Here is a 26,718-nt window from a genome sequence, read left to right on the forward strand (position 1 = left end):
TGATATTGATTCTTAATATTTTTAAAGAGACAATAATGAAGGATATCAAATTATTAGGATTAAGGGTATAAGAAGAACAGAATGTGAACAGGATTATACCAACATCATGTCTTATTGTTTGGGTTCACATTTTTTTGGAATCAAATACCTGAAAAACAAAAATTTACTTAAAATGCCTGAGTTAACTTTTTCCACTTACAATTCAGGTATTAGCTGTGTCTTAACTCCAGGGAAGCAAGGAATTCCACTTCAGTGTGACCTATTTATGCCTCTTAGATTTATCATATGCATTTTTTAATGACCCCAAACCAAAGGAAATGTAGAAACCTATTTGAAAAGTTGACGTTAAGGTTGTGACACCAACCAAAACAACAAGAGAATTTAAAGTTAAACTGACACAAAATCCCCAAATCAGTCTGTTATCCTCCTAATTTAAAAAGCAGTAACTATGTGAAATAGTGATGGCATGTCAGCCTCTGCTTTGAAACTCCTGAATTTTGTCACTTGGTGTTTGTGTCACAACCTTAATATTATTTAAATATACTTTTTAATATCTATTATTTAAAAAATATCTTTGAATTGAAGATACTCTAAAGCTTTGAAGAAGCCAACCTCAAAGCATTGCATTCCTAGTGTGCCACTTTTATTAGAAGTAGTGCATAAAACATTTGCTGTTGACAAATCTAATTCATTAAAAGGTGAGATGGATGTATTTTAAAATAACTGGCTGGCATCATTATCTGCAGCGCCTTTTATAAATTATTCCTCTTTTCCCTTTTGACTGAACTTGTCACAGTTCCCTTTCAGAGCCTGAGTGTTATGCCTTATAGTCAATGCTTTCAACATGTTTAGACAAGTCACAAGTTAAACAAGCAGCAGTATTTTATTTTCTAGAAATGAGAAAGGATAACAGAAATACGGATTATTTTATTCAATTCATTGATTTTTAACTAAAGACAAGTAAAGTCAGTTAGTGGAGGTTTCATCTCACACAAAGGATTTAAAAATAAAAGTATACTGTGTGTGTAGAAGGGGAAATTTCAAAGAAAGGGACATAAAGAGAGATGCTGGCAGCCCTGCTGCACTGTCATGCAGAAAACTTGGTTTAAAATTGAATTGTGCTTCCCCTGACATTGGAGATCAGGTGTATCATAAGGCTGACAGCTGGCTGGCACAATAACTTCCTAAAGGAAAATGCTAACTGTATTCTCTTAGAGGCCAAAGGAATAGAATTATAGAAGCCTTCAAGGAAACTCAGGAGGTAGAGTACAAAATATTCAAAACATTAAGAAAAACATTTCTCACTTAATTTTATTTCAGAAGACTCTTAAGAATGAGCTGGTTATCTAATCTTAAGCAGGAAGAATATTATTTTCCTATGAGTCAGTAATAGAACTGTTCCTTCTTTTAATATCTTCAGCAGTTTTTTTCCCAAAATTCATAAAATATACCTATAAAATAATGGGACAAACCTTTATCACTGCCATAGTGGAGGAAGAGGGCACACCACATTAATAGTCTACATTGGTAGAGTATGACTTATAGGCTTGAGCTATGAAGAATTAATAAAGATGTGTATTCTGGGAATACATAAAGATATCTTGAAGTTGGAGTCCCTAAGGAAAGCTTATAAACAAGAGGGACCATACCTCGTAGGCACATATATAACAGTGGCACCTGGAAAAATATTTAAAACATTCCTTCATTTTGCTAAAAATTGACCACTTCTAAAGAAATGGTTGTACCATATAAAACTAATGATTCCAATTTGATTACCTAATTACTAATTGCCCTACCTTTTCCACTTTTCTGGGTGACCTTGTTTAAAAGAGATTCCTGGATTCTGTCATCAGGTGTTTGTGTCATGACTTTTATATTATTTAAATATACTCATTAATATCTATTATTTTAAATACATCTTTGTATGTGCAGAAAATGCTCAAGATAATTGAAAATCTTGCTAAAAATGGATTCTGATTAAGTTGCTTTAGGTTCAGTCCTGAAACTCTATATTCTAACAAGATTTTAAGTAATATCACCAATGTTGTAGTCCACAGCCTTCACTTACACTAATAAGATTCCGCCAGTTTATTGGTCTTTCTCTACATCAAAGTATACTATTTGTCTTCTTGGCTATTGATCTTTTGCTTTTCCACAAAAATTTAAAATCTCTTGTCAAGTATTTTCCTTTTCTCACCATAAGGATGACAGTTAATAATTTGATTGAGATTGTATTGATCAATTCAGCATCTGCACAACATTGAGTTTTTCAAGCTATGCGTATTATATATTTATTGAGGTCTTATTGTCACACAATAATACTATTTTTCCCATGGGAGTTTTATATCTCTTGATATGTTATATTTATTCCTAGGTACTTCATATTTTGAATGTTGAAAATAATATCTCCTTGCAAAACCTTTCCTTTTTTATACATGTACATATAAGATTTTTGATGTTTATCCAAAATATTTGTTAAACCTACTATTCCATAAACTGTCAATGTTGTTACCTGGTAAAGGAGGTATGAGTGCTGGTAGAATATACTAAAATAATAACCATTATAACAATAAAAAATAAACTGCTTCTTTAAAAACATGTCCATAATGAACTATAAACAACAATGATAAAGAAGGATAGCAATGTAGAAAATGTTTAAAAGGAGAACCAAAACAGAACTCAAGAGGTGGGAATGCAGCTCAGTGGTAAAGCACTTGCTTATCAATAGGCAAGGCCCTGTACTTGTAAGAAAAAAAAAAAATCTCCAGCACTGAAAAACAAAACAAAACAAGAAGAAACAGGATAGAAGAGAGCATGTACCCACTATTTTCAGCCATTTAAAAATAGGTGCACAAAGTTTTTGGTTAGCATCTTAGTCTGTTTTCTATTGCTATAACAGAATATACCTGCCACAGGATAATTTATAAAGAAAAGAGATTTTTGTCTCACAGTTCTGAAGTGTGGGGAAGGGGAGTTCAAGAGCATGGTACTAGTATCTGCTCAGCCTCTGGTGAATACCTCATGGCAAAAGGACAAAGAAGCATTAATTAATTCACAAGGCCCTTCTCCCATGACCCATACCCCTCTCACTAGGCTTCCAATACTGCTGACCTCGGGACCAAGCCTTAATGTGAAGTTTTGGTAGCAACAACCTATATTGAACAACAACCTATATTGAAACCACAGCAAGTAGGAAGGTCAAACAGCATATTTTTTCTTTTGTTCCTGATATATCTCTTTAAGTAGATTAAAAAAAAAAAAAAGGTGTGTTGAAGGAAGGGAAGTGTACGTTTACAACAAAGAAGAGAGTCATCAATACAAATTATATAGGGTAAGACAGATGTAAGAATAGTCCTAGAAGAAAGAGACAGAAAAGCTCACAAGAATGTGTGCTGAGGGAGCTGCAGTTAAAGGAGTGCTTTGTGCTTTGGTATCTGTGACAGATGTGTGAATACTAAAAATCAAAATCAGTTGAAGGTTTGTCCAAGAAACACTGAACTTCCCTTCCCCACCTTTTATACACGTAACTACTTTTTTTGTTTTTTCCTTTTCTATTGTTAAATTTTTAACTGTGGGTAAAGTAAATAAATAAATGAGATAAATGATATATTCAAAGAAATAAATTGACTGTCTAGAAAAGTAGGAAAGGTAGTATGAATATGGATGTCCCCCCAAAAAGTTGGTCCCATTCTGGCCTTTCACTTACTTTAGAATGCTATTTACTCCACAGCAAATTTTATCAGTAAAATTTGAAAATTTGAACATATGAGTATAAAAATTTTTAAAAAATTTAATTTGAAAAACTGCTAATTGTTAGGTAAAAACAGCCAGACTTTGTTATATGCTGGCCTGGGGCTACTCTTGTCACCACCAACCACAACCTATTCAGAGCACAGGTTCTTCTAATTCAGAGAAGAGCTTATTTGAAATGGTCAAAGGGGGCACACTTAATGTATGATGCCCAAACCTTGCAGTGGTCAGTGGAATAAATGATCTTGGGAGAGGGCAAACATGAACGATCCTAATTGAGAGAAGCATATTCTTGGTTGAGACTTAGAACGTAGGCAATGGGGACCAGAGATAAACAAGGATGACCTTGTATTCTGGGCCAACCCTAAGGCTGAAGAATTACATGCCAGAGATGAAAAGGGCATAGTAGAAAGTAAAAGCTCAGTAACACCTGAATACAGTCTGCACTTGAAATTTGAAATGCCTTTCTCTTTTTTTTTTAAGAGAACGAGAGAGAGAGAGAGAGAGAGAGAGAGAGAAAGAAAGAATTTTTAATATTTATTTTTAGTTTTTGGTGGACACAACATCTTTATTTTTATGTGGTGCTGAGGATGGAACCCAGCACCCCACACATGCCAGGCGAGCATGTTACCACTTGAGCCACATCCCCAGCCCTGAAATGTCTTTCTCTTATCAATACAGAGATCCATGAGCAGAGAATGAATTACTGACTTGAAGTATTTAAGCACAACTACTGTCCAACCGCAGGCATACCATTAAACTACACAGACATTATGTATAACCTAGAAAACCATATGTAAAACTAAAAGCAAGTATTTAAAAGGCTCTGTGGTCAATCCCAAGTATAACTCTCCTCCTTTCCTCCATCAAAAAAAAAAATTTTGTTTTTTAAACAGAGAGACATCAATAGTCACACATGATAAGGGAGACAAATTTCAAAAATTTAATTTAGGGAAATTACCCTCCAAATGAACAAAGCACAATAAAAATATAAACATCAACATGATTAACAGCTAACTTTTCAGAGGCAACAATGGACACCAGAAAATAGTGGAATGAGAAATTCTAAAAAAAAATACAATTCAAATAATCAATCTAAAACTGAAAGTAAAATAAAGCCATTGCCTTTAAAAAGAATTAAAATAAAGATTCAGAATTACCTTTAAAGAGATACTGAAGAAAATACACCAATTGTAACTCAATTATACAATAAAAAAATAAAGAGCTCCAGAACTGGTAATTATGTGGATTAATTAAGATTCTATGATACTTATTTCCCATTTATTCTCATTCAATTCTATATACACGTAACACACATATAGATGACAGACAGCCCATCAATTAATTGTTTGGTTTACAATATATGCAAATCTAATATATGTGACAGAAATAGGAAAAAGGGAAGGGAACTATATTACAGCAAATTTTCTACATTTTATTAAAGTTGATTCACATGAAGCTGTTTGTGGTAAATTAAGATGTAGATTGTATTCTCAAGAGAAACACTAAATAAACTTTTTAAAAGGTTAACATAGAAATTAGAATCTGTGTATACTAAGTATATTTAATACAAAAGAAGCAGTCAAGAAAGGACAAAAAGGATAATATGAAACTAAATTGAAATGAAAAATGTAAACTTCACACAATAGCAATAAGTACATTAAATGTATATGGTGTAAATACCTCAATCAATAGGCAAAGACTGCCAGACGAAATAGAAAGGAAAGGTCCAACCATGTGTTGTTTATACAACATACATCTTAGATTCAAAGACACAAGATAGGGTATAAATAAAAGAATGGAAGAATATTGTATTGCAAACAATAATCATAATAAAGTTGGACTGCTATATTAATATTAGACAAAATGAGATTCAAGAAGTAGTTAGAGAAAAAAGGATGTTTCAAATGATAAAAGGGTGAGTACATGAGGAAGATGTAATTATATATATACCTAACAACAGCATTAAAAATCAGTGGAGCAAAAATGAGAGAATTGGAAAAAGAAATAGACAATTCAACAGTTGTAGTTTTTAATACTGTGCTATAGACAATTCAACAATTATAGTTTTTAATACTGTGCTCTCAGTAAAATAAGCTTGATGTATTGACATTTGTATCATTATGAAATACCCCTCAAATACTATTTCTTAAAGCTTATTTTGTCTAATATTAATACAGCAACTCCAGTTTCTTTTTTTAATATATACTTTTTAGTTGTAGGTAGACACAATACCTTTATTTTATTTTTATATGGTGCTGAGGATCAAACCCAGTGGTGCTAGGTGACTGATCTTCTACTGAGTCACAACCCCAGCCCACAGCAAATCCAGTTTAATTATGACTGCTGTTTGAAAGAAATTCATTTTTTTATTCTTTTCCTTATCACCTATCTTTTTGTCTCCTCCCCCTCTTCATCCCCCTCCTTCCTCCTCCTCCACCTTCTTCCTCTTCTTCTTCTTCCCAGGGATTGACCCAGGAGTGCTTAAGCACTAAGCCACATCCCCAGTCCTTTTTATTTTTTGAGATAAGGTCTAGCTATGTTGCTGAGGCTGGCTTTGGACTTGTGATCCTCCTGCCTCAGCCTCCAGAGGCACTGGGATTCTGAGCATGCACCACTGTGCCCAGCAAGATGTATCTTTTATAGGCAACACATGATTGGATTTTTCTTTTTAAAATTTAGTCTGACAGTATACAATGCATATCTTAAAAGAATATCTGAGATCAATAACCTAATCTTCTATTTTAAGAGCTTAGAAAAAGAAGAACAAGACAAACTGAAAGCAGGGAGAAGGAAGGAAACAATGAAGATTAGGTTGAAAATAAAAGAATAGAAAAACAATAGAGAAAAAAAATCAATGAAATCTAAGTTGATTCTTTGAAAAGATCAACAAAATTGACAGAAATTTAGCTAGACTGGCAAGATATTAATGGATTAAAACAGATTCTAAGGGGATACGACAGATAATTATATATCATCAAAGTACACAACCCAGACAAAGAGACAAATCTGTAGAAAGATAAAACTACTGAATTTAATTCAAGATAATTAGAAAAATAAAAAGACTTTTTGGGGTTTGAATACAGTTCCTCAAAGTTCATGTGTTGGACACCAGATCCCTAATTAAGAAGTTTTGGGAGGTAGGACTTTTAATAAGTGTGAATGAATTAATGCTCTAATTGTAGGAGTGGTTTCCTTATTAAAACATGAGTTTCATTTCCTTTTGCTCTCTTTGCTCTTCCATCAAGGAATAAATTTGGTGACATGCTAGCATTTTGATCTTTAACTTCTCAGGCTCTGGAACTGTAAGTTAATAAATTTCTGCTAATAACTTTGGTCTGTGCCATTCTGTTATAGTACCACAGAAGAGCCTAAGACATATCACAAGTAAACAGATTGAATTAAAAATATAAAAATTTTTTCACAAAGAGAATGCTAGGGCAAAATGGCTCTACTGGTGAATTAAAAAAATTTTCAAAAATTCTTCTAGAAAACAAGAGAAGGAAATACTTCTCAACTAATTCTCTGAATCTAGTATTAATTACACTGGTGACAAAAAGTAGATGACTATAGACCAATATCTTTTATAGTGGTAAAAATATTCAACAAAATAATAGTAAACTGAAAACAGCAATACATAAACAGAATTATACACCATGACCAATTGAGATTTACCCTAGGAAAGTAAAAAGTTTAAACACCTTATTAAAATATTAAAGGACAAAAATACAAGATATAAATTCATGCAGAAAAAAATGTTAACGTCCAACACTCTTTCATGATAAAAACACTCAACAAAATTTCATGATAAAAGCATTCAACAAAGTAGGAATAAAAGAGAACTTCCTCAACCCAATAAAGGGCATCTCCAAAAACCCAAAGCTATAAAAATTATGTTGAAAGATTGAAAGTTTTGTCTCTTAAGATCAAAAACAAGATAAAATTGCTGGGTTTTAACCACTTTTACACAACATTGCCCTGGAAGTTCTAGCCAAGACAGTTAGCCAACAAAAGTAAGTAAAAGAAGGTATTCAGAATGTGAAGCAATAAATACAATTATTATTTGTAGACAAAATGATCTTTATATAGAAAATACTGAGAATTCTCAAAATAAACTAAAAAAGAGAATTGAATATCAACGTGCAAAAGATTGAAGTTGGACTCTTTCCTCACAAGAGACATATTTAACTCAAAATTGATCAAAGACTTAAATATAGGCACTAAAATACATAAAATTCTTAGAAGAAATTATAGGTGTAAATCTTCTAAATCTTGTATTCGGTAAAGTTTTCTTAGATATAACACCAAAAGCAGAGTTAACAAAAAAAAAAAAAAAAAAAAAAAGGAGATAAATTAAACCTTATTAAAATTAAACTTTTTGGTGCTACAGGCCTACAATTCCAGCTACTCAGGTGTTTAAGACTGGGCAATTTAGCAAGACTCTGTCTCAAAATGAAAAATAAAAAAGGGCTGAGGATATATTTCTGTGGTAGAGCACCTCTGGGTTCAATTCCTAGTACTAGAGAAAAAATATTTTGTGTTTCAGAGGACAAAAAGAAAGTGAAAAGGTATGCTATAAAATGTGAGAAAATATTTGGAAATCATGTATCCCAAGATATGTAAATAACTATTACAACTCAAAAATAAAAACAAATCATCAATTTAATAATGACAAAAGGATTTGAATAGATATTTCTCCAAAGATATATACTTGGCCAATAAGTATATGAAATGATACTTAGCATCACTGATTATTAGAGAACTGCAAATGAAGACCACATAATTAGCATGTATAAGGCCCTGAGTGATCCACATCACCACAGAAAGATTAAAAATCTATATGAGTTTTATCTTGTTTTTGATATGGATCTAGGAATCACATGAAATCTATAGGTTAAGGTGGGAAGTATTGCTATTCCACAACTAACTAAAATGACTAAAATCAAAATATGTATAACAACAAGTGCTGGGAAGGATATGGTGAAAAAGAAGTCCTCATACCAGTTGGTGTCAACGGGGTTATTTCCTACTTTTACTTTCCATTTTATAATTATTTTTTATGATCTCTTCTACTAGACTGAAAGCACATGAAGCTAAGGATTAAGCTTCTTTCCTTCTCCAATGTGTACTGATTGTTACTACCACAGCCTGAATATAACTCAGTTGGGCAACTGTCATTCTGTGCTGCCTTTCATCAATAATTTCTCTCTAGACTACATATTTTAAAACAGAACTGCACCTTCTTTACTTTGACATCCCAGTTCCTAGGCTAGGGGCTGGCACAGAGGAAATACAAATAAAAAGTTAAATTGAGACTCCAAAATGTCATCTAGAGACGCCCGATATTCTTTCAGGTGATCTGCAAGGTTAAAACTATTTTTATCATAATAAGACATTATAGGTCAGTTTTGCTAGGTTGGGAGTTGCACATAGTCCAAAAGCCAGGATGCCTTAGGACAAATCAATGAATCCCCCAATGTATTAGAAGTTTTAGTTTTCTATTTGTTATGATAAATAACCACACATTTCTTGGTTAGTTAGGTTTTCATTGCTGTAACCAAAATACTCAACAAGAACAACTTAGAGGAGGTTTCAGAGGTCTCAGTCTGCAGACAGTAGACTCCATTGCTCTGGATCCAAGGTGAAATAGCACATTATGGGTGAAGGATATCATGGAGGGAAGTTGCTGTCTTCCTGGCACTGAGGAAGCAGAGAGAAAGGGAGTGGACAGGGCTACAGAAAGAACCACCCATCTAGAGCACGCCCCTGTTGACCCACCATCTCCAGCCACACTACATCTGCCTACAGTTACCATATAGTAGGATGGACTGATTGGGTTATAACTCTCACTATTCAATTCTTTCAACTATGAATATTCCTGTAGAAACACAGGAGCTTTGGAAAGATATCTCATATCCAAACCATAACATTCTTCCCCTGGTCCCCCAAAGCTCATGTCTATCTCACAATGAAACATACATCTAGTTCATTTCCAAGAGTCCCATAGTCTTAACAGTTTTAGTAATATCTAAAAATCCAACTCCAAAGTCTTATCTGAGATGCCAGTCAAACTCTTTGCTATGAGCCTTTATAAAAATCTAAAGCAAGTTACATGTATCCAATATACAATGGCACAGAGTAAACATTCCCATTCCAAAGTAGCAAGAAGGATAGGGCCAAAGCAAGACTGAAGCTCATCCAGGCAAAGGGATCTGGTAACTTTGGAGGTAACTCTTAGTACATCATCTAGAATACTTGGCTGTAAGATGTTCTCTCCAAAGAGTTTGGGAAGCCCTGGCCCTGGGTGCTTGCTTACAGCTTACATGAGCTCTCTTTTAGCCTGACTCTATTCACAGCCAGCTGCTTTTCCTGGTACAGTCCACGTTACTGTCATCTCTTGATTCCTGAGGCCTCTATTCCAGCTTTGTCTTTACCATTACAGCTTCATGCATGGTCCTCTCATGGACAGCCTGCAGGGATTCCAACCCTGCTACACATTGCCTAGCCTCCAAGGCCTGCCTTTGAATCCTGGGTGGAAGCCTCCATGACCCCTAACTTCAACATCTTGCATTCCTGTAGAACCAGGACAACATGAACACCAAGGTTTGCCACCAGTTTGCAGAGGACCTGGGCACCCTAGTGTAATGGCTGTACCAGCCTCTGAGTGCCTGGGTAGTGCATGGTGAAACAAAGTCCTAGGTCCCTCTTCATAATCAGGGTACCCCCATGATTCCTTCTCAAATTTTTTTCTCCTAAACCCTTGAGTCTGCAGTAGATATGGTCTTGAGATGCCCTCAAAGTATTTTTTTCTATTGTTTCTGGGTAACATCTCTTTAGGAGCTGTAATCTCTTCAATAAGTACTCTTTGTTCCCAGCTGTATATGCACTTTTCTGGACAAAAAAAAAAAAAAAATTGAAAAATTTTAAAATCCTTTAGCTCTGCTTTCTGCTCCTGATTTTCACAGTAAATGCTACCAGCAATATCTACGACCCTAAGAAAATGCTGCGCTGCCTTGAAATTTCCTCTGCCAGATTAATTAAGCCCTTACCTTCAAATTCAGTCTCAGCACTGCATGTAAATAAATAAATATTTAAGGTCCATTGACAACTAAAAAAAAAAAAAATTTAAAAAAAGGTAGAAAAGTTCTTTGCCAGGATGTAATATAAGTTGGCCTCTACTCCAATTCCCAATAAAGTCTCATTTCCCTCTGAAACCTCATGAACATAGTCTGCACTCCTACCAGCATTTTGCTCTTTTGAACTTCCACCAGAATTGACCATTAAGCTCTGCTTGCAACATTCTAAGGCTTTTCTAATATTTTTCAAATTCCTGCTGTAAACCATTTCCAAAAGCTTCTGAACCACATGATAAGATTAATCAGCACTAACCCCACTTCTAGGTAACATTTTTTTTGTTAGCTTTTTCATCGCTGTGACCAAAACACCAACAAAAACAATTTAGAGGAGGAGAGTTTATTTGGGACTTATGGTTTCTGAGTTCTCAGTCATTAGATGACCAACTCCATTGTTCTGGGCCCAGGGGAGGCAGCACAACATGGGGAAAGGGCCCAGTGGAGGAAAGCAGCTCAGCTTATAACAAGTTCAAGAAGCAGAGGGGTGGGGAAGGGGCCACAGTGAAGAACAAACCTTCCAAGGCATGCCATTAGTGATTCACCTCTTCCAGCCACACCTACCTACAGATACCACCCAGTCAGTCCATTGACACTAGGGTAGACTGATTAGGTTACATTTCTCACAATGCAATCATTTCACCTCTGAATGAATACTCCACGGGAGCTTTGGGAGGACATCTCATATCCAAACCATACAGTATAAAACCACACAAACTTACTATCTTACAGTTGCCCAGGTGAAAAGTCTGAAATGAGTGTCATTAAATGAAAACTGAGTGTGTGACAGGGTTGTATTGCTTTTTGGCAACTACAGAATCTGTCCTCTCCTTGCATTTTCTATCTTTAGAGGCTGCCTTCATTTCTTGGCTTGCACTTTCTCTATTTACTAGGTAGCTACATGTGTTGAGTCCTTTTTACAATGCTTCATTTTAAAGGTGAAAGATACTTGGTGAACTGAAGTTTTAAAAAGCAAGGAAAATACATAAAGAAATGCCATGATCCAATGAAGCACAAAACACTATCCAACTTTTTTACTAAAAATAAAGATGTCATCAGGATAATGCTCCTCAAAAAGAGCTCCTACCACTCCTCAGTTTAAATTAGGTAAACTCCAGATTTAAACTGTTGAATTAGCTGTGCCCCTTGGAGGGAAAATAGTAAATTCAGATGAAGTAGCCTGGTTGCTAACTGCTAGAAACAACTTCAGCATACATGTACGAACTCTCTGGCACCCAATAGCCAGAATCAGAGAAGAGCTCTACTTAGAAAATTTAGCAACTAATCAAAGTGACATAAAAGTTCTATCACATTAACAAACTGGGATGCCCTGAATAAACAAGAAGCCATTTCTGGGAAGTCCTAAATTTAGACTCATAAGACCAAGCAGCTGGCTCAAGTCACATGTGTCCAGAGTTATCTGGATGAGTTAAATCACCTATTTGGTCTTTTTTCATCTCCTGTGTAAAATAAAGAAGTTAATCTGAATTACTTGTTTTCAAATTCTACTGTAATTCCCAGTAACAAATACATTGAAATCCTGAGAATCCATATATCTGAAACAAAAATGCAGGCTACTAGTCACCTAATTGCTAATTCATAAACTGCCATTTGAAAAGCACTTATTGTGTTGATGGATCTCTATAATTACTTATTTAAAACAACAAAAGGGGAATGGTATTTTTCTTAAAAGGTGGGAGGGGCTGGGCACAGGCAGTAAAATACAAGAGTAATAATGCAAACACATTTTTAAATCATGGAATGTGACCACAGTTCATTATTTTTTATTAACAGTTAACATCACATTCAGTACTGTGACCACATGGAATTCCTCTATCAGACAACTTTGGCATGAGAACTTGCCTTCCAGCTACTGAAGATTTCTTAAAATAGGACAGCAGTTTGATATTCTCTTAATCTATCTTTTTGCTGTGAGAGTTAAGTAAGAATACAAATACCATTTGTTTTTATTCTTTAATATTTCTGAGACAAATGGGTATTATAAAAAAATGCCAACTCCACCCTCCTCCACTCCGTCCTGGTTATACACATATATCACTACTTATTGTGAAAAGCCTAACATCTTTCATATGACCACACTGTTATCTATAGCTTGTCCTAAACTTGGCATTTTTTTTTTTTAACCCTTAGCTTTATCATTAGCCAGTTTTCCTCATCTGTACTCCTGGAAGCAAAATTTCTTTTCTCTGCATTCCATCTTGTTTTGTGTTCAATGATGTTTATAAATTGTCCCTCACATAACAACTATTTATCTCTACTAGTAGATGATAAGTAAAAAGATTCTTTACCTTGTCTAATTTATAAAGCATATTTATATCCACCAATCTTTTATCTTCACAAACTGAGGGACAAAAAAAATCTATATTTATTTAATGGCAATTGTATGTTGGGCTGTGTGTTTGAGGACATATATATATATACATACATATACATATATCAACTCACTTAACTCTCAAAACAATCCTGTGGATCCATTTTACATGTGAAAACTCACAAAGGTTCTGTAACTTATTAGTATCAGAAGCTGTTTAAAAAGAATGGCTGAGAATTTTTACAATTCTGGTCTTGTTCTTTCCATTATGCAAACATGACTGTGTCAACCAAAGGGGAAGACAAAAATACATGTAAATTTCACTGAAGACAGTTTCTCTAGTACGCTAGAATTGGCCTATTCAGGTAATACTTGGGAATCAAGTAAAGTTAGAGAATTTTAGAAGTGGAAGGGACAATACAGATTATCTAATCAAATTCCTACATTATAGATGAGAAGTATGATTCCCAGAGAAATAAATTTCCTTTAGCATACAGTTTGTACTGAGCCAGTATTAAACCCAGTTAGAGGAAGTATAGCAAAGTGGTTAAAATTATGACCTCTGGAGTTAGACACATTGGTTCAAATCACAGCTCTGGCATTTAATGACTGTGTATAAACTAGTATGATTTATAAAGCTTATCTTTTGTCTCACTTTTTTCAGCTATAAAAGGATAGTAATACTTACCCAATAGGGCTATGAGAAATAAACCTTATACTTCATAGCAGAAAGTAAGCACTCAATATTTCTTTTTATGAATGAATGTGGAGTGGACACAGCATTGTAGGGTCAAGGTGGGTAACAATAAATAAGCATTCATTGATTTACATGGTAATTTCTTTTAAACAATACATATACAAACACTTTTTGGTAGATAAGTAACATTTTTAAAAGGAATCACATAATAAACGTGCTAGATGGTATGTACGAGATGATGAACAATGGAGACAATCTCAACCTTCCTAAGGACTCAAATTTGACAGAAAGCAAAATATCTCTGAGATCTTCCTATGGTATATGCAAAAGCATATACCTTTCACATGGTTAAGTCACTGGAATGTACTCAAATGCACATCAGTATTTTATGTTATTTGTACATACATAGTGTGTCTTTCTGTGAAACAAAATATTCTGTAGAATTAAGTTGTCATTTCTAACATTGGTCATTTCTACAAGATTTTAGCAAATTTCCAATCCTCAAATTTTTAGTTCTCTACATAAAATAGGATATTGGAATGGGCAGGTTTAATTAGGCATACTTCCTTAACATGTGTAGTAATGACCATGTTTCTGAGAATTTTTAGCTAAAATAGAAAAGTTTTGCTAATAATCACTAAATAATAATTATGTGTGTGAAAAGCTGCTCTCAGAAGCAACTGACATTTTTGACTCAGAGTTGCCAATATGCTATTGGTCTCTAGATCTTTTGCTTTTGTTCTACGTATTATGCTTATGTACAATGTAGGCATTTGATTGACTTAGGTTGATAAAATGGGCCAATAATCAATATAGAAATCACATTATTCAAATGTGGAAATTACCTAGGTTAATGAATGAACTCCTTAAATCCCTTTATCTTCAACCTGTGCTATACACTGACTTCTAAATCTGATATACTATTTATCCAATTTTGCTTGAGAGTAAAAAAAAAAATGATTCTGTTAGGTTTATATTATGAGAAAAAGTATAGAACACAGTAAAATGAAGCAAAGTTTACATGGGATACAAATTTCAACTGTGCTACTTAAATGTATGATGTGTGGGAAAACACAATCTCTTTGAGTCTCAGTATAAAATGTTTACAAATTAGAGATGATTTTTCTTGATCTTATTTTTAAATTAGACATTAAGTAAAATTATAAATGTAAAGTTCCTGGAAGACAATAGATACTTGTGGTATTAGTGGTTGGCTTTATTAATTTGAATGGAAAAACCACAAATCGAGAGCAAGAATTAAAAATAAAATAACTTGTCTGCATAAAAACTAGTTGCTATATGGAAATAACACACAATAACACACAATGCAACAATTTACAGTTCATTCCACAGGAGAGATAAAAACCATATGATTAAATAAATGGCAATATTTGGGTCAATGGGAAGATTTTAAAAATTGGTTGAATTATTAACCCACCAGAAAGTTAGAAAAGATCAATGTGCTGTCTTAAATATGGATGCATTACTCTCAAAAGGGAATAAGGCATATGTGATTTCGAATAGAACATAATGTGTTTTTCTATATGGTAGAGTACTCCCTAGAATTCTGGAGTATGGAATGGGTTTTTTTTTTTTTTTTTTTTTTTTTTTTGTAGTGGGGGAGAGCTGCCATTAATGGGGAAAAAAGGTGATTACTGAAATATAAGGTGTTGAGAACTACTTACCTGGACAAACTGCATTACTCACAAAAAGAGAAGTTGCCAAGGTTCACTACACCAGATCTTTCAAATCCTTGAATAAATGAGCTCTTTTCCTCACATTATCCCTTTGTCAGAAGCAATTTCTCTTTACAACTATTTTGGCTACTTTAGACGTTCATCACTGAGTTCTAAATTATTGAAAAAGCCTGGAGCACATTCCTTTCTAAAAGTACATCTACTTCCCAATCACTAGTTTACAGAAGGTAAAACGTCCATCTAAAGCCCACACATGAAATTATAAGCTTGTTGTCCTATCTCATTAGTTCACAGCAGCCATGAAAACAGAGACCATTCTCCTCACCTAATCAAACTGCAGCGGAAATGTTCAAATAATTCTAGTTTAGAAATGACTCTCCAAACCGCACCTAATAGGTCCTCTTCAATCTACAGTCTCCTTCCCAGGCTTGGCATCTCAGAACTATTGAAACACAGCTTTCCATAATCGAGGGTGATCAAACCCTGCCAATGGAGAAAGTAAGGACTCGGCACTAAGCCGGGTCGCGATACACACTGTCCATGGCCTCGAAGTTGGACACAGATACTGCAAGTGAAGAAGAAGGTAAGCAGGGATCCCAGGGCCTTTTCCAGGCTCAAGAATGGTCAAGAGCCCCGGAGATGGACGGGACTCCAATTTTATCCCTCTCCCACTCACTTTTCGATCGGGCCGAGATGCTGACTGAGCCCCAGTTGGTCGGAAAAAAACAGGTCCAAGAGACAACCCACAAAAATCACTTACCAGTCTCCCACCTCCCGCACGTACCAAGCCGGAAACGAACCCGAGCTGGCCACAGTCAAGCCCAGCACTACCTCAGACCACCCTGGCGACCGCTCCAGAGCGTCACTAACAACCACCCGGAAATGGTACAACCTCTTCCGGGGCTGCCAAGCGCGCGGCGGGAAATTATTTCCCAGAGCCCGGATTAGTGAAGCAACGAATGCTGCAGCGGTAATCGACGCCGCTGCTGCCGCCGCCAACCGAGAAAAGCAGCCCAGACACTCCGGCCGGGAAGGTAAAGGGCCTCACCTCGGAAGACTCAGTTTACCCTGCCTCTTTGGGGACGTTTTGTCCCAATCTGTGCCTCCGAAGTTTCTGCTGCCCCCAGCTGGGAAGGGACTGGGTTGAACGGTGGCAGCGCCTGCCTCTCGCGCTTTCCACAGTCGCGATTCCGTCCCACTCTCCCGACTAGCTGCGCTCAGCGGCGCGTTGGTAGCCTGCAACTGCAGACCTGGCCCTGCTCCGCCCGAGCTCCTCGCGAAGCGCCTCTCTGCAGTGCAGGATTGAGTGCTCCCCTCGCCTCCCGCTTGCGCAGCTCCGCGGCTGGTTCCCCCGCCGGGAAGGCGCTAGGCCGCCCTCATCTCTGGTTTCCATAGAACCAACTGGGACGCCTCACCCTGATCCCAGATTCTTGGCTGCTTTCCATAACTTAGCGTCAGTAAATGTAGTGGGGATCCTCCAGGCCTACGTTCCTGTGACAAGGAAAATAGTGTCATTCTTTGTTTCCTTGTTGATTTTTTAAACACATGGCAAAGAGCTTATCTCTGCAGCTGCTGTAAGGCCTTTAAACAAACATAAATACACCTTGCCCTAAAGGGAGGATCCCTGTTCCTGGGAATTACCTCTCAGCTGACTGAAGGCTAGGAACAAGACTAAGTGAATGTCTGGAGCTTTCTTCCACTTCTAAAGCCTCTGATTAAATACTGACAAAAATTGATATCAGTATTTGAACCAGAAGGTAGATTGGGCTTGATTTTTAAGGCCTCAATTTCTTTTTGACAAATATTGACTATCCTCTGCAAACAAACAAAAATTTTCCGTTGAAACATTGGAAATGACATTTAAACTGGATTTACAGTATATGTATGACAGACATTGCCCCTTGTGGACTTTTTGGTTTGTGTTACTCACTTATGTCTCAGTTCCTAGAAGTATGTTGATGTGCAAGATGTTCCCCTTGAAGAGTTTGCCAAAACCTCTATATTACAGGTCTTCAGTACATAAACTGATATTTTATTCTACACTAATTCAGTGTATTCATAATCAGCTACAGTGTTGAAATCCTTGAATGTTTTAATACATTTATTGTAAAGACGGCCTCCAAAAATGCAAATAAGCCTCTATTACATCCCTTTTCTATGTCCATATTTTCTAATGCCTGTGAAGTTCAATTAAGTGATTTAACATTTCTTGCTTTCCTAAAGCAGAAAGGATAAATAATTTGAAAGTCTTTGAAAGAGTGAGCAATGTGGTTACTTTTCACAAACTTCAGAACTCTTTTAAAAGATTTTCTTCTAGATATCCACAATTTCCAGCGATGTCCTAAAACACTGATATTTACAAAACCAAAAGTATAGTGGTATCAATTAGACAATATTTTTAATGTTATATAAATCTTGATTATATTATTCTAAGATAGTCTTTTTTCGTGATTTAAAAGTCTGTAAATAAAGTAACAATTCAGTGTAAGTTCTGAATAATAAAATCTAAAGACACTGGAGAATCCTGTGTCTTAAAATATAACTAAAGTAGAACATTACCTGTTTCTTGACTCTTTGGATATACTAGTAGAAAATAAATGCTGTAAAATGTTGTAGGTACTTTTTGACATAAGGAAATATTACTGCTTAAAATTAAATATCTCTGAAACTTTTAAATACATGTAGTTTTTACTTTCTGAGAAAATTTGAAATTAAAGATATACATACTGTTGTTATTTTTGATAAGAAAGTAGACCCATTTGAATATCCCTTGATTAATTGATCCCAAATTCATTTTGAGAAGAAAGTTATAAAAACTTTGTTTCCAATAAGAAAAAATAATGACACTTTTCAGATTTTTTCATAGAAATATGGTGAAATTTTAGGCATTGGTATTATTTTCCAGAAAATAATTTATAAATATGTTTATATGCTTTCAATTTTGCTGATCTTAATGTCTCCCCAGCCTTGTAGTGGATTCTTTTTATGCAGCATGCCTTTCTTTCATGCTATGAAAAATGGATTGCTTTTTAAAATTATAATGCAGTTAAGAATATCAGACTAAATTCTGAAATTTGAGTCAGGATGGTTTTGTAAAAAAAGTCATATCATTTTTGCAGAAACAGGCTTTTCTTTGAATATTGGTTTACGGATTTACTAGTAATGTGTGTGTGTGTGGGGGGGGGGGGNCTGACTGAGCTATATCCCCAGCCCTCCGTGTTCTTTTTTCAACCTGCTTCATTATGAAACCTTTTTCTCTAAAATAGCATTGCCAGTCCAGCCTGTACCATGTACACTATACACTATTGGATAGATTGAATGGTTCTGTTAGCCTCTCATTTCTTCCTCACCACAGTCACTTTGTTGCTAATTCTCCATTTCCTTCCTGTACTGCTGAATTTACCATCAAAGGGACTAATGACTGCTCCTTTCTCAAATAATGCCATTGAGGTAAGAACATCTCTCCAGGTCTCATCACTGGCTGTCATATAATTAATATGTTTAGATCATATCCTTGAAGGATGGGCAGGAAGTAGACATCTTTTAAACCAATTCCAAAGTCCCCCTGAAAGAAATTAAACAAAGGGCCTAGTTTGGCTCCTTGGCCAAGAGGGACCAGAATTCTTAAACTCTTCTTGAAATCATAGTGTTCAGCGTAGAAGTATTTTACTCACAGTTTGAGTACTGTAACATGTCCCTCTTTTGCAATATTGGTTAAAACAGAGATATAATATTTTGATCTTTGCAGTTTTAGCTCATCTTTGTTTATTTTTCCAGCTAAATATTATTCGTAAAGGAAGTCATGAAAATCTTTCACAGCAATATTATTGATTGCATTTAACACTTGGTGTGTTTTTCAGAAGATGGAAATTTCAGGGAATTTTCTTTAATTTGCTATAGAAGTAGATTTTAAATCAAAATAGCTTACATTCTAAAATAATGAAATTGAGAGACAACTAGTTTTCATCACATGACTTTAAAACCATGAAGAATACTAAGTGGCATGGGAAATGATCATGATAAAAATTTACATAAAAGTACAATATAGAACTACATATCCAAATTTTGTTATGTGTATTTTTTTTCACACACACACATGAAATGTGAAAGTCAATCCTGGGAAAATGTTAATAGTGGTATTACAAGGTAAAGGAATTAGAGATTGTTTTAATTTTTCTGTAATAAGCGTGAGTGAATTAAAATTAATTTTTTTCCGGGGGGGTGTGGTTATCTGGAATTGATCTCCAGGGCACTCAACCACTGAGCCAGACCCCCAGCCCTATTTTGTATTTTATTAAGAGACAGGGTCTTACTGAGTTGTTTAGTGCCTCCCTGGTGCTGAAACTGGCTTTGATCCTCCTGTCTCAGCATCCCGAGCCACTGGGATTACAGGTGTGTGTCTGCTGGTGTGTTCATTACAACTAAAAGACAAAATCAGCAAATTTAAGTAAATTAAGAAATATGTGAATTAACTTTTAAAAAATAAGTCTCTTATTTAATTTATAATACTTATCAGATGGCTTTATTTTCTTTATTCTTTTTTCTTTTTTGGTACCAGGGGTTGAACTCAGGGCACATAACCAATGAGTTACATTCCTACCCATTTTATTTATTTTTAGACAGGGTCTCACCAAGTTAGGGCCTTGATAAGTTGCTGAGACTGGCTTTGAACTTGGGATACACCTGCCTCAGCCTGTGGGATTATCTGCATGTGTCATTGTACCTGGCTATTTTCGAAACACACACACACACACACACACACACACATATACCCTTATTTTTATAAATAATGTTCTTTTTTTCTATAAAGACCTCTTTAAGCATTGCTGCTTCTCTGTTCTGCAGCACTTTCCTTTTTCACACAACAGTTTATTCTGCTCTTTCATCCTAGCCAAACCTTTGTGTTCTTATCTGTAGTGTTGCCTCTACTTTTCTCTGAATTCCCTTTTCAGTATATTCTACATCACCTTCTTCAAACATGTCCCAGATAAATGTTATATTGTGTAGAATTCAAAGGACCTAAAACAATAGTGTGTAATAAAAGCTTTGCAATTATGATGCTTGCTGTGCTATAAGTTTATTTGCATTTCTGACTGGCTCTAACTGCAAAGGAATTTCAGGCATCAGGGATAGGCCCATGTGGGAGATATTTTGGGAAAGTCCACTCCACAGAAACAGTTGCTTGCTATGCCTAAATGCCAGCACTGTTCACAATAATTCACTCCTTGGTTGTCAATGATATATGGTTTAAGGTAAGTAAATTTAAAAATTATTGTACAGAGTTTTAAAACACTCATCACTAGGCATGTAGTATATAATTTAAAAAATTTTTGACTACAGATAAAATCATTTAAATGTATAAGATAAATGCTCCCTCCCCTTTTTCTATAAAGATAGGGCCTTATTGTATGCTTGGTTGCTTCAAGGACCCTGCCTCCCAGTAAGTACTAGAAAGATTTGTGATTTTCCTAGAAATATCACTGGTATATTTATAATATATCTGCTTTCTTTCTTATATTAAAAGATTCCCAAACGTTAGTTGTCTATCTTCCATATCTCAGAACATATCACCTATATAAAACTTGACCCTACTTTTAAGGATTTTTAGCTGACTGGGTTATTGCTATAGGTTCTGGAAAATTTTATGGTGTTCTCTTGGAGTTCATTGGCATGTCAAGCTGTTTATTGTTCTGATAATCCTGCAAGGATCAGGAAGAACTATCAAATCACTAATTTTATTAATATAAATTAATCTGTTCATATATCTGTACATGGCTGTGTCTTTTCCTATATACAGATAACAGTTTTCCCATGTTGCTGTGTGGATTAAATTTGTGATGTAGGTCATCAGTTCATTATTCAATGTTATTGGAAAGCATTACTACATGTATTGTTCACTATGTTGTTTTAAGTAGATAATTTTATCATAGAATGCTATTAGATTTGGACCACTAGAATTTATTCTTTAAAAATATAGTTATTTTATGTCATCACCAGGATTCACTATTCTGAGAAAGTTTAGCTCATAACCCCCTTTTTCCCCCATGGTGAACTTTTGGGAAAATGTCCCATATTCTGGTTTGTTTTAAACACATCTATAGCTACAAAATGCCCAAATCAGGACATCCTGTTTTTTTCACTTGTGCGTGAGTAGTTTCAGTTTCCTATTTCATCATTTTCTAAGGAAACAAATTGCTTTAAAAAGGCTTTCCTGATTTCTACTGTTATATAGTTGGTCCCCCTTTTATGTTACCATCTATGGGATCTTGCTGTTAAATACACAGATATTATTTCTATCATTTCTATTCCGTTATAAAAATGTTGTGTCTCAAGATGAAAGCTTTGTTTTATATGCTGGCTTCAGTAAGTTCTAATAATTTAATAATTTACACATCAAACCAAAATATGTTAAAATGTCACTTTGTTAATAATAAACATTCAGTTGTAAAGAGTTGTTATTGACTTGTTTGGAAAAGAAAAACATAGTTTTTTTTCTTGTATTTCTATGTAACAATTGTAAGGAAACTAATTGTTAAAGAACAACATTTAAATACAACTTTTGGTAATAGTCTTATAGCAAATTTATTTTTTATTGGTTTCTTTATATTTTGATTATTTAACAGGTTCTGTTTTGTTTGTGGTACTGGGGATTGAACCTAGGAGGACTCTACCTCTTAGCAACGTTGCCAGCCCTTTTTTTATGTTTTATTTTGAGATAGGTTCTCACCAAGTTGCCCAGGCTGGCCTCAAACTTGCAATTCTCCTGCTTCAGTTCCCTGAGTCACTGGCATCACAGGGGTGTGCTACTATCCCCAACAACTGTAGCTTTCGATACTTCATATTTTAGAATAACTAGACAGGCATGATTTTAGGTTTTAAAAACAACTCCAACTTCCTTTCATTAGCAACATTTCTTTATATAGCCTGATAAAAAATAGTTTCCAAAATTCATAAATACATAAATGAGATATAAATAGTAGGAAAAGTATAATCTATGCTTAAAGCCCTACTTTTGAGAACTACCAAAGCAGTTATTAAGTACCAAGATTATATTCACAGATATTGCATTTCATTTACCTAGTATTTCTGAAAGGTCCATCATTTTCTAAAGGAAAATTGCTAAAGAATTTATTTATTTAATTCTCTAGAATTAATGAAAGCAGCATTTTCCCCTAGTTGTAGACATTATATTTGAAGTTCACATGTGGCTTTATTGTATGTGTTCTGAATAAGATTAATGAATTATTTCTTGGAACAATATATTTGTAGTTTTAACATTGACAAGAGCTATGTTAATGAGACCCATGTAAACTTTTTTTTTACATTTTTAAAAAATGTGTAATTATTATAGTAAAAAATTCCCTACTGAAGAAGCTGCCTATAGTTTACCTATTGATGAAAGTATTTTTCATGGATGATTAAGTTTTCAGGAGACTAAGCCCAACTGTGTATATGATATAATTTTTTACTAACCAGACCAAATCCTTATAACTTTAAAGTATTTCTTTCATTGAAAAGGCTTTGAGTTTTAGGGTTTATTTTATTTTAATTAATTTATTTTTTATTAGTTTCTTTTATATATAACATTAGGAATCATTTTGAAATGATTTCAAAAGCATGAAAAATAGTTTATTCTAATTCAGTTGCTAGTACTTTCCCTTTCCTTTCTCTCCTCCTTCTGTTCCCTTTTATTTTACTGATCTTTCTACTATTATAGATTTTTTTATTATTAGAGTCTTGTGGTTGTACATGAATATGTGATTCCCTCTGGTATGTTCATATATGTACACAGGAGAAACAAATCAGATTAATTCCACTGTGTTTTTCTCTATCCTGTCATTCCTCCCTTCCCTTCATTCCCCTTTGTATGCTCCACTGTTTTTTAACCCCTTATTTTGAATTAGCTTTCACCTATCAGAGAAAATATTCGACCTTTGGTTTTTGGAAATTGGCTTATTTCACTTAATTTGATAGTCTCCAGATCCAATCATTTACCAGCAAATACCATAATGTCATTCTTCTTTATGGCTGAGTAATACTAAATTGTGTATATATACCAAATTTTATATATCCATTCATCTGTTGAAGGTTGGCTTCATAGCTTGGCTATTGTGAATTGTACAGCTGTAAATGTCTACATCATTGTAGTATGCTGATTTTAATCTTTAGATGTATACTGAATAGTGGGATAGCTGGGTCAAATGGTGGTTCCATCCTAGTTTTTGAGGGGGGAAAAATGCTTTCCAGAGTGGTTGCACTAATCTGCTATTCCACTATCCATGTGTGAGTGTACCTTTCCCCCCACATCCTCGCCAACACTATTGGTACTTGTGTTATTGATAATTACCATTCCTACATGAGTGAGATAAAAATCTCAGTGTAGTTTTAATTTGTATTCCTCTAATTGATAGAGATGTTGACCATTTTTTCAAATATTTGTTGACCATTTGTATTTCTTTTGAGAAATGTCTGTTTAATTCCTTTGCCTCATTATTGGTTTTGTTTTGGTGTTAAGTTTTTTGAGTTGTTTGTATATCCCGGATATTAATGCCCTGAGGAACTGACAGTGACAAAGATTTTTTCCCATCCTGTAAGTTCTCACTTCACTCTCTTAATTGTTTCCTTTGCTTGGAAGCTTTTTGGTGCTATCGCACGTACTAATTTTGATCTTCTCAAGCTTTAGGAGTCTTGGTAAAGAAGTCAATTCCTGAACTGACATGTTGGAGTAGATTTCTTCTACTAGGTGCAGGGTTTCTGGTATAATAACTAGGTTTTTGATCCACTTTGAGCTGAGTTTTGTGCAGGGTAGAGAGATAGGGGTTTAATTCCACTCAATTATATATGGATTTCCAATTTTCCCAGCACCATTTGTTAAAAAGACTGTTTTCTCTAACACATGTTTTTGTCTGAAATAACTGTATTTATGTGAGTTTGTCTCTGTGTCTCGTATTCCATTGGTCTTTCATACCTTTTTTGGTGCCAGTATCTGCTGTTTTGGTTCCTGTAATCCCAGTGGAATTAATCTGATCTGTTTCTCCTATGTACATATATGAACATACCAGAAGAAATCACATATTCATGTACATCCACAAGACGCTAATATGCTGTAGTATAATTTGAGGTCCAATATTTTGATGCTTCCTGCTTCGCTTTTCTCCCTAAGGATTGCTTTAGCTGTTCTGGGTCTCTTATTTTTCTCAAATGAATTTCATAACTGCTTTTTCTAGTTCTATAAAGAACATCATTGGAATTTTGATGGGGATTACATTGAATCTGTTTAGTGATTTTGGTACTATGTCCATTTCAACAGTATTAATTCTGCCTGTCCAAGAACATGGGCAATCTTTCCATCTTGCAAGGTCTTGTTCAGTTTCTCTCTTTAGTGTTCTATAGTTCTCATCCTAGATGTCCTATACTTTATGTTAGACTGATTCTCAAATTGTTGTTGTTGTTGTTGTTTGTGGTGGTTGTTGTTTTTTTTCATTATAAATATGATCATTTATTTCAAGTCACTTAAAAAAAAAACTGGGAAGCATACTGAAAGGCATTCAATGTTTTACCTGCCAAATGTAAAAGACTGATTGCTCTTTTTTTTTAATCTTGATTTTTTAATTGCTTTTATTTTTTAAATACATGACAGCAGAATGCATCACAATTTTTAGTACACATATAGAACACAATTTTTCATCTCTCTGTTTGTATATAAAGTATGTTCACACCAATATATGTCTTCATACGTGTACTTTGGATAATGATGTCCATCACATTCCTCCATCATTGCTAAATCCCTGCCCCCTCCCTTCCCCTCCCACCCCTCTGCCCTATCTAGAGTTCTTCAATTCCTTCTGTGCTCCCTCTCCATACCCAAATATGAGTCAGTCACCTTATATCAGAGAAAACATTCGCCATTTGTTTTTTTTGGGGATTGGCTAACTTCACTTAGCATTATCTTCTCCAACTGCATCCATTTACCTGCAAATGCCATGATTTTATTCTCTTTTATTGCTGAGTAATATTCCATTGTGTATATATGCGCCACATTTTTTAATCCATTCATCTACTGAAGGTCATTTAGGTTGGTTCCACAGTTTAGCTATTGTGAATTGTGCTGCTATAAACATCGATGTGGCTGTGTCGCTGTAGTATGCTGTTTTTAGGTCCTTTGGGTGTAGACAGAGGAAAGGGATAGCTGGGTCAAATGGTGGTTCCATTCCAAGTTTTCTAAGGAATCTCCATACTGCTTTCCATATTGGCTGTACCAATTTGCAGTCCTACCAGCAATGTATGAGTGTGCCTTTTTCCCCACATCCTCCCCAACACTTATTGTTGTTTGTCTTCATAATAGCTGCCATTCTGACTGGAGTGAGATGGTATCTTAGAGTAGTTTTGATTTGCATTTCTCTAATTGCTAGAGATGATGAACATTTTTTCATATATTTGTTGATTGATTGAATATCCTCTTCTGAGAAGTGTCTGTTCATTTCTCAAGTTTTTTTTTTTTTTTCCTTGTGGTGGTTGTTTTGTTTGTTTTTTTGAGACTATTTTGAATGGATGGTTTTCCTAATTTCTTTTTCAGCAGATTCATCATTCAAGTATAGAAACATAATTGATTTATCGGTGTTGATCTTGTATCCTGCTACTTCACTGAATTCACTTATGAGTTCTAGAAATTTTCTGGTAGAGATTTTTGGGTCTTCTAAATATAGATTCATGTTGTCAGCAAAGAGAGATAATTTGAATTCTTCTTTTCCTATTTGTATCCCTTAAATTGCCTTCTCTTTTCTGTTTGCTCTGGCTAAAGTTTCAAGGACTAGGTGCAATAGGAATGGTGAAAGTGGACATCTTGTCTCGTTCCTGTTTTTAGAGGAAATGCTTTCAGTTTTCTCCATTCAGAATAATGTTGTCCTTAGGTTTGTCATAGCTAGCCTTTACAATGTTGAGATAAGTTCCTTCTATCTTTGGTTTTTCTAGTGTTTTAAACATTAATGGGTGCTATTAATTGTTGAATGCTTTTTCTGCATCTGTTGAGATAATTGTGTGATTCTTGTCCTTAAATCTATTTATGTGATGAATTAACATTTATTGATATCTGCATACTGAATCAAACTTGCA

General features: G+C 34.8%; 2 protein-coding genes across 10 annotated transcripts in view; one reads left to right on the plus strand and one right to left on the minus strand.

The window, feature by feature from the left end:
* Kiaa0825 (KIAA0825 ortholog) overlaps positions 1-16,998 on the minus strand; it is a 382,609-nt gene extending 365,611 nt beyond the window's left edge. For 4 of the 7 annotated variants that reach the window (XM_015483674.2, XM_048811425.1, XM_048811426.1 and 1 more), the window contains exon 1: positions 16,367-16,485. The gene's annotated coding sequence lies outside the window, so the exon portion shown is untranslated. Of the gene's footprint in view, positions 1-16,366; positions 16,487-16,654 lie in introns of those variants that run through there. The other 3 variants (XR_007350553.1, XM_048811422.1, XM_048811423.1) reach the window with 3 other exon arrangements.
* Positions 16,490-26,718, plus strand: part of Slf1 (SMC5-SMC6 complex localization factor 1) — a 71,693-nt gene continuing 61,464 nt past the window's right edge. The window contains exon 1 of one of the 3 annotated variants that reach the window (XM_015483686.2): positions 16,490-16,640. Coding sequence is in view for 2 of the 3 variants with exons in the window: in XM_048811430.1 (XP_048667387.1) it covers positions 20,802-20,858 (57 nt within the window). In the remaining variant the exon portion in view is untranslated. Of the gene's footprint in view, positions 16,641-20,203; positions 20,859-26,718 lie in introns of those variants that run through there. The other 2 variants (XM_048811430.1, XM_048811428.1) reach the window with 2 other exon arrangements.

The sequence above is a fragment of the Marmota marmota genome, unplaced genomic scaffold (genome assembly GCF_001458135.2).
Source record: "Marmota marmota marmota unplaced genomic scaffold, marMar, whole genome shotgun sequence".
Classification (NCBI taxonomy): Eukaryota; Metazoa; Chordata; class Mammalia; order Rodentia; family Sciuridae; genus Marmota; species Marmota marmota.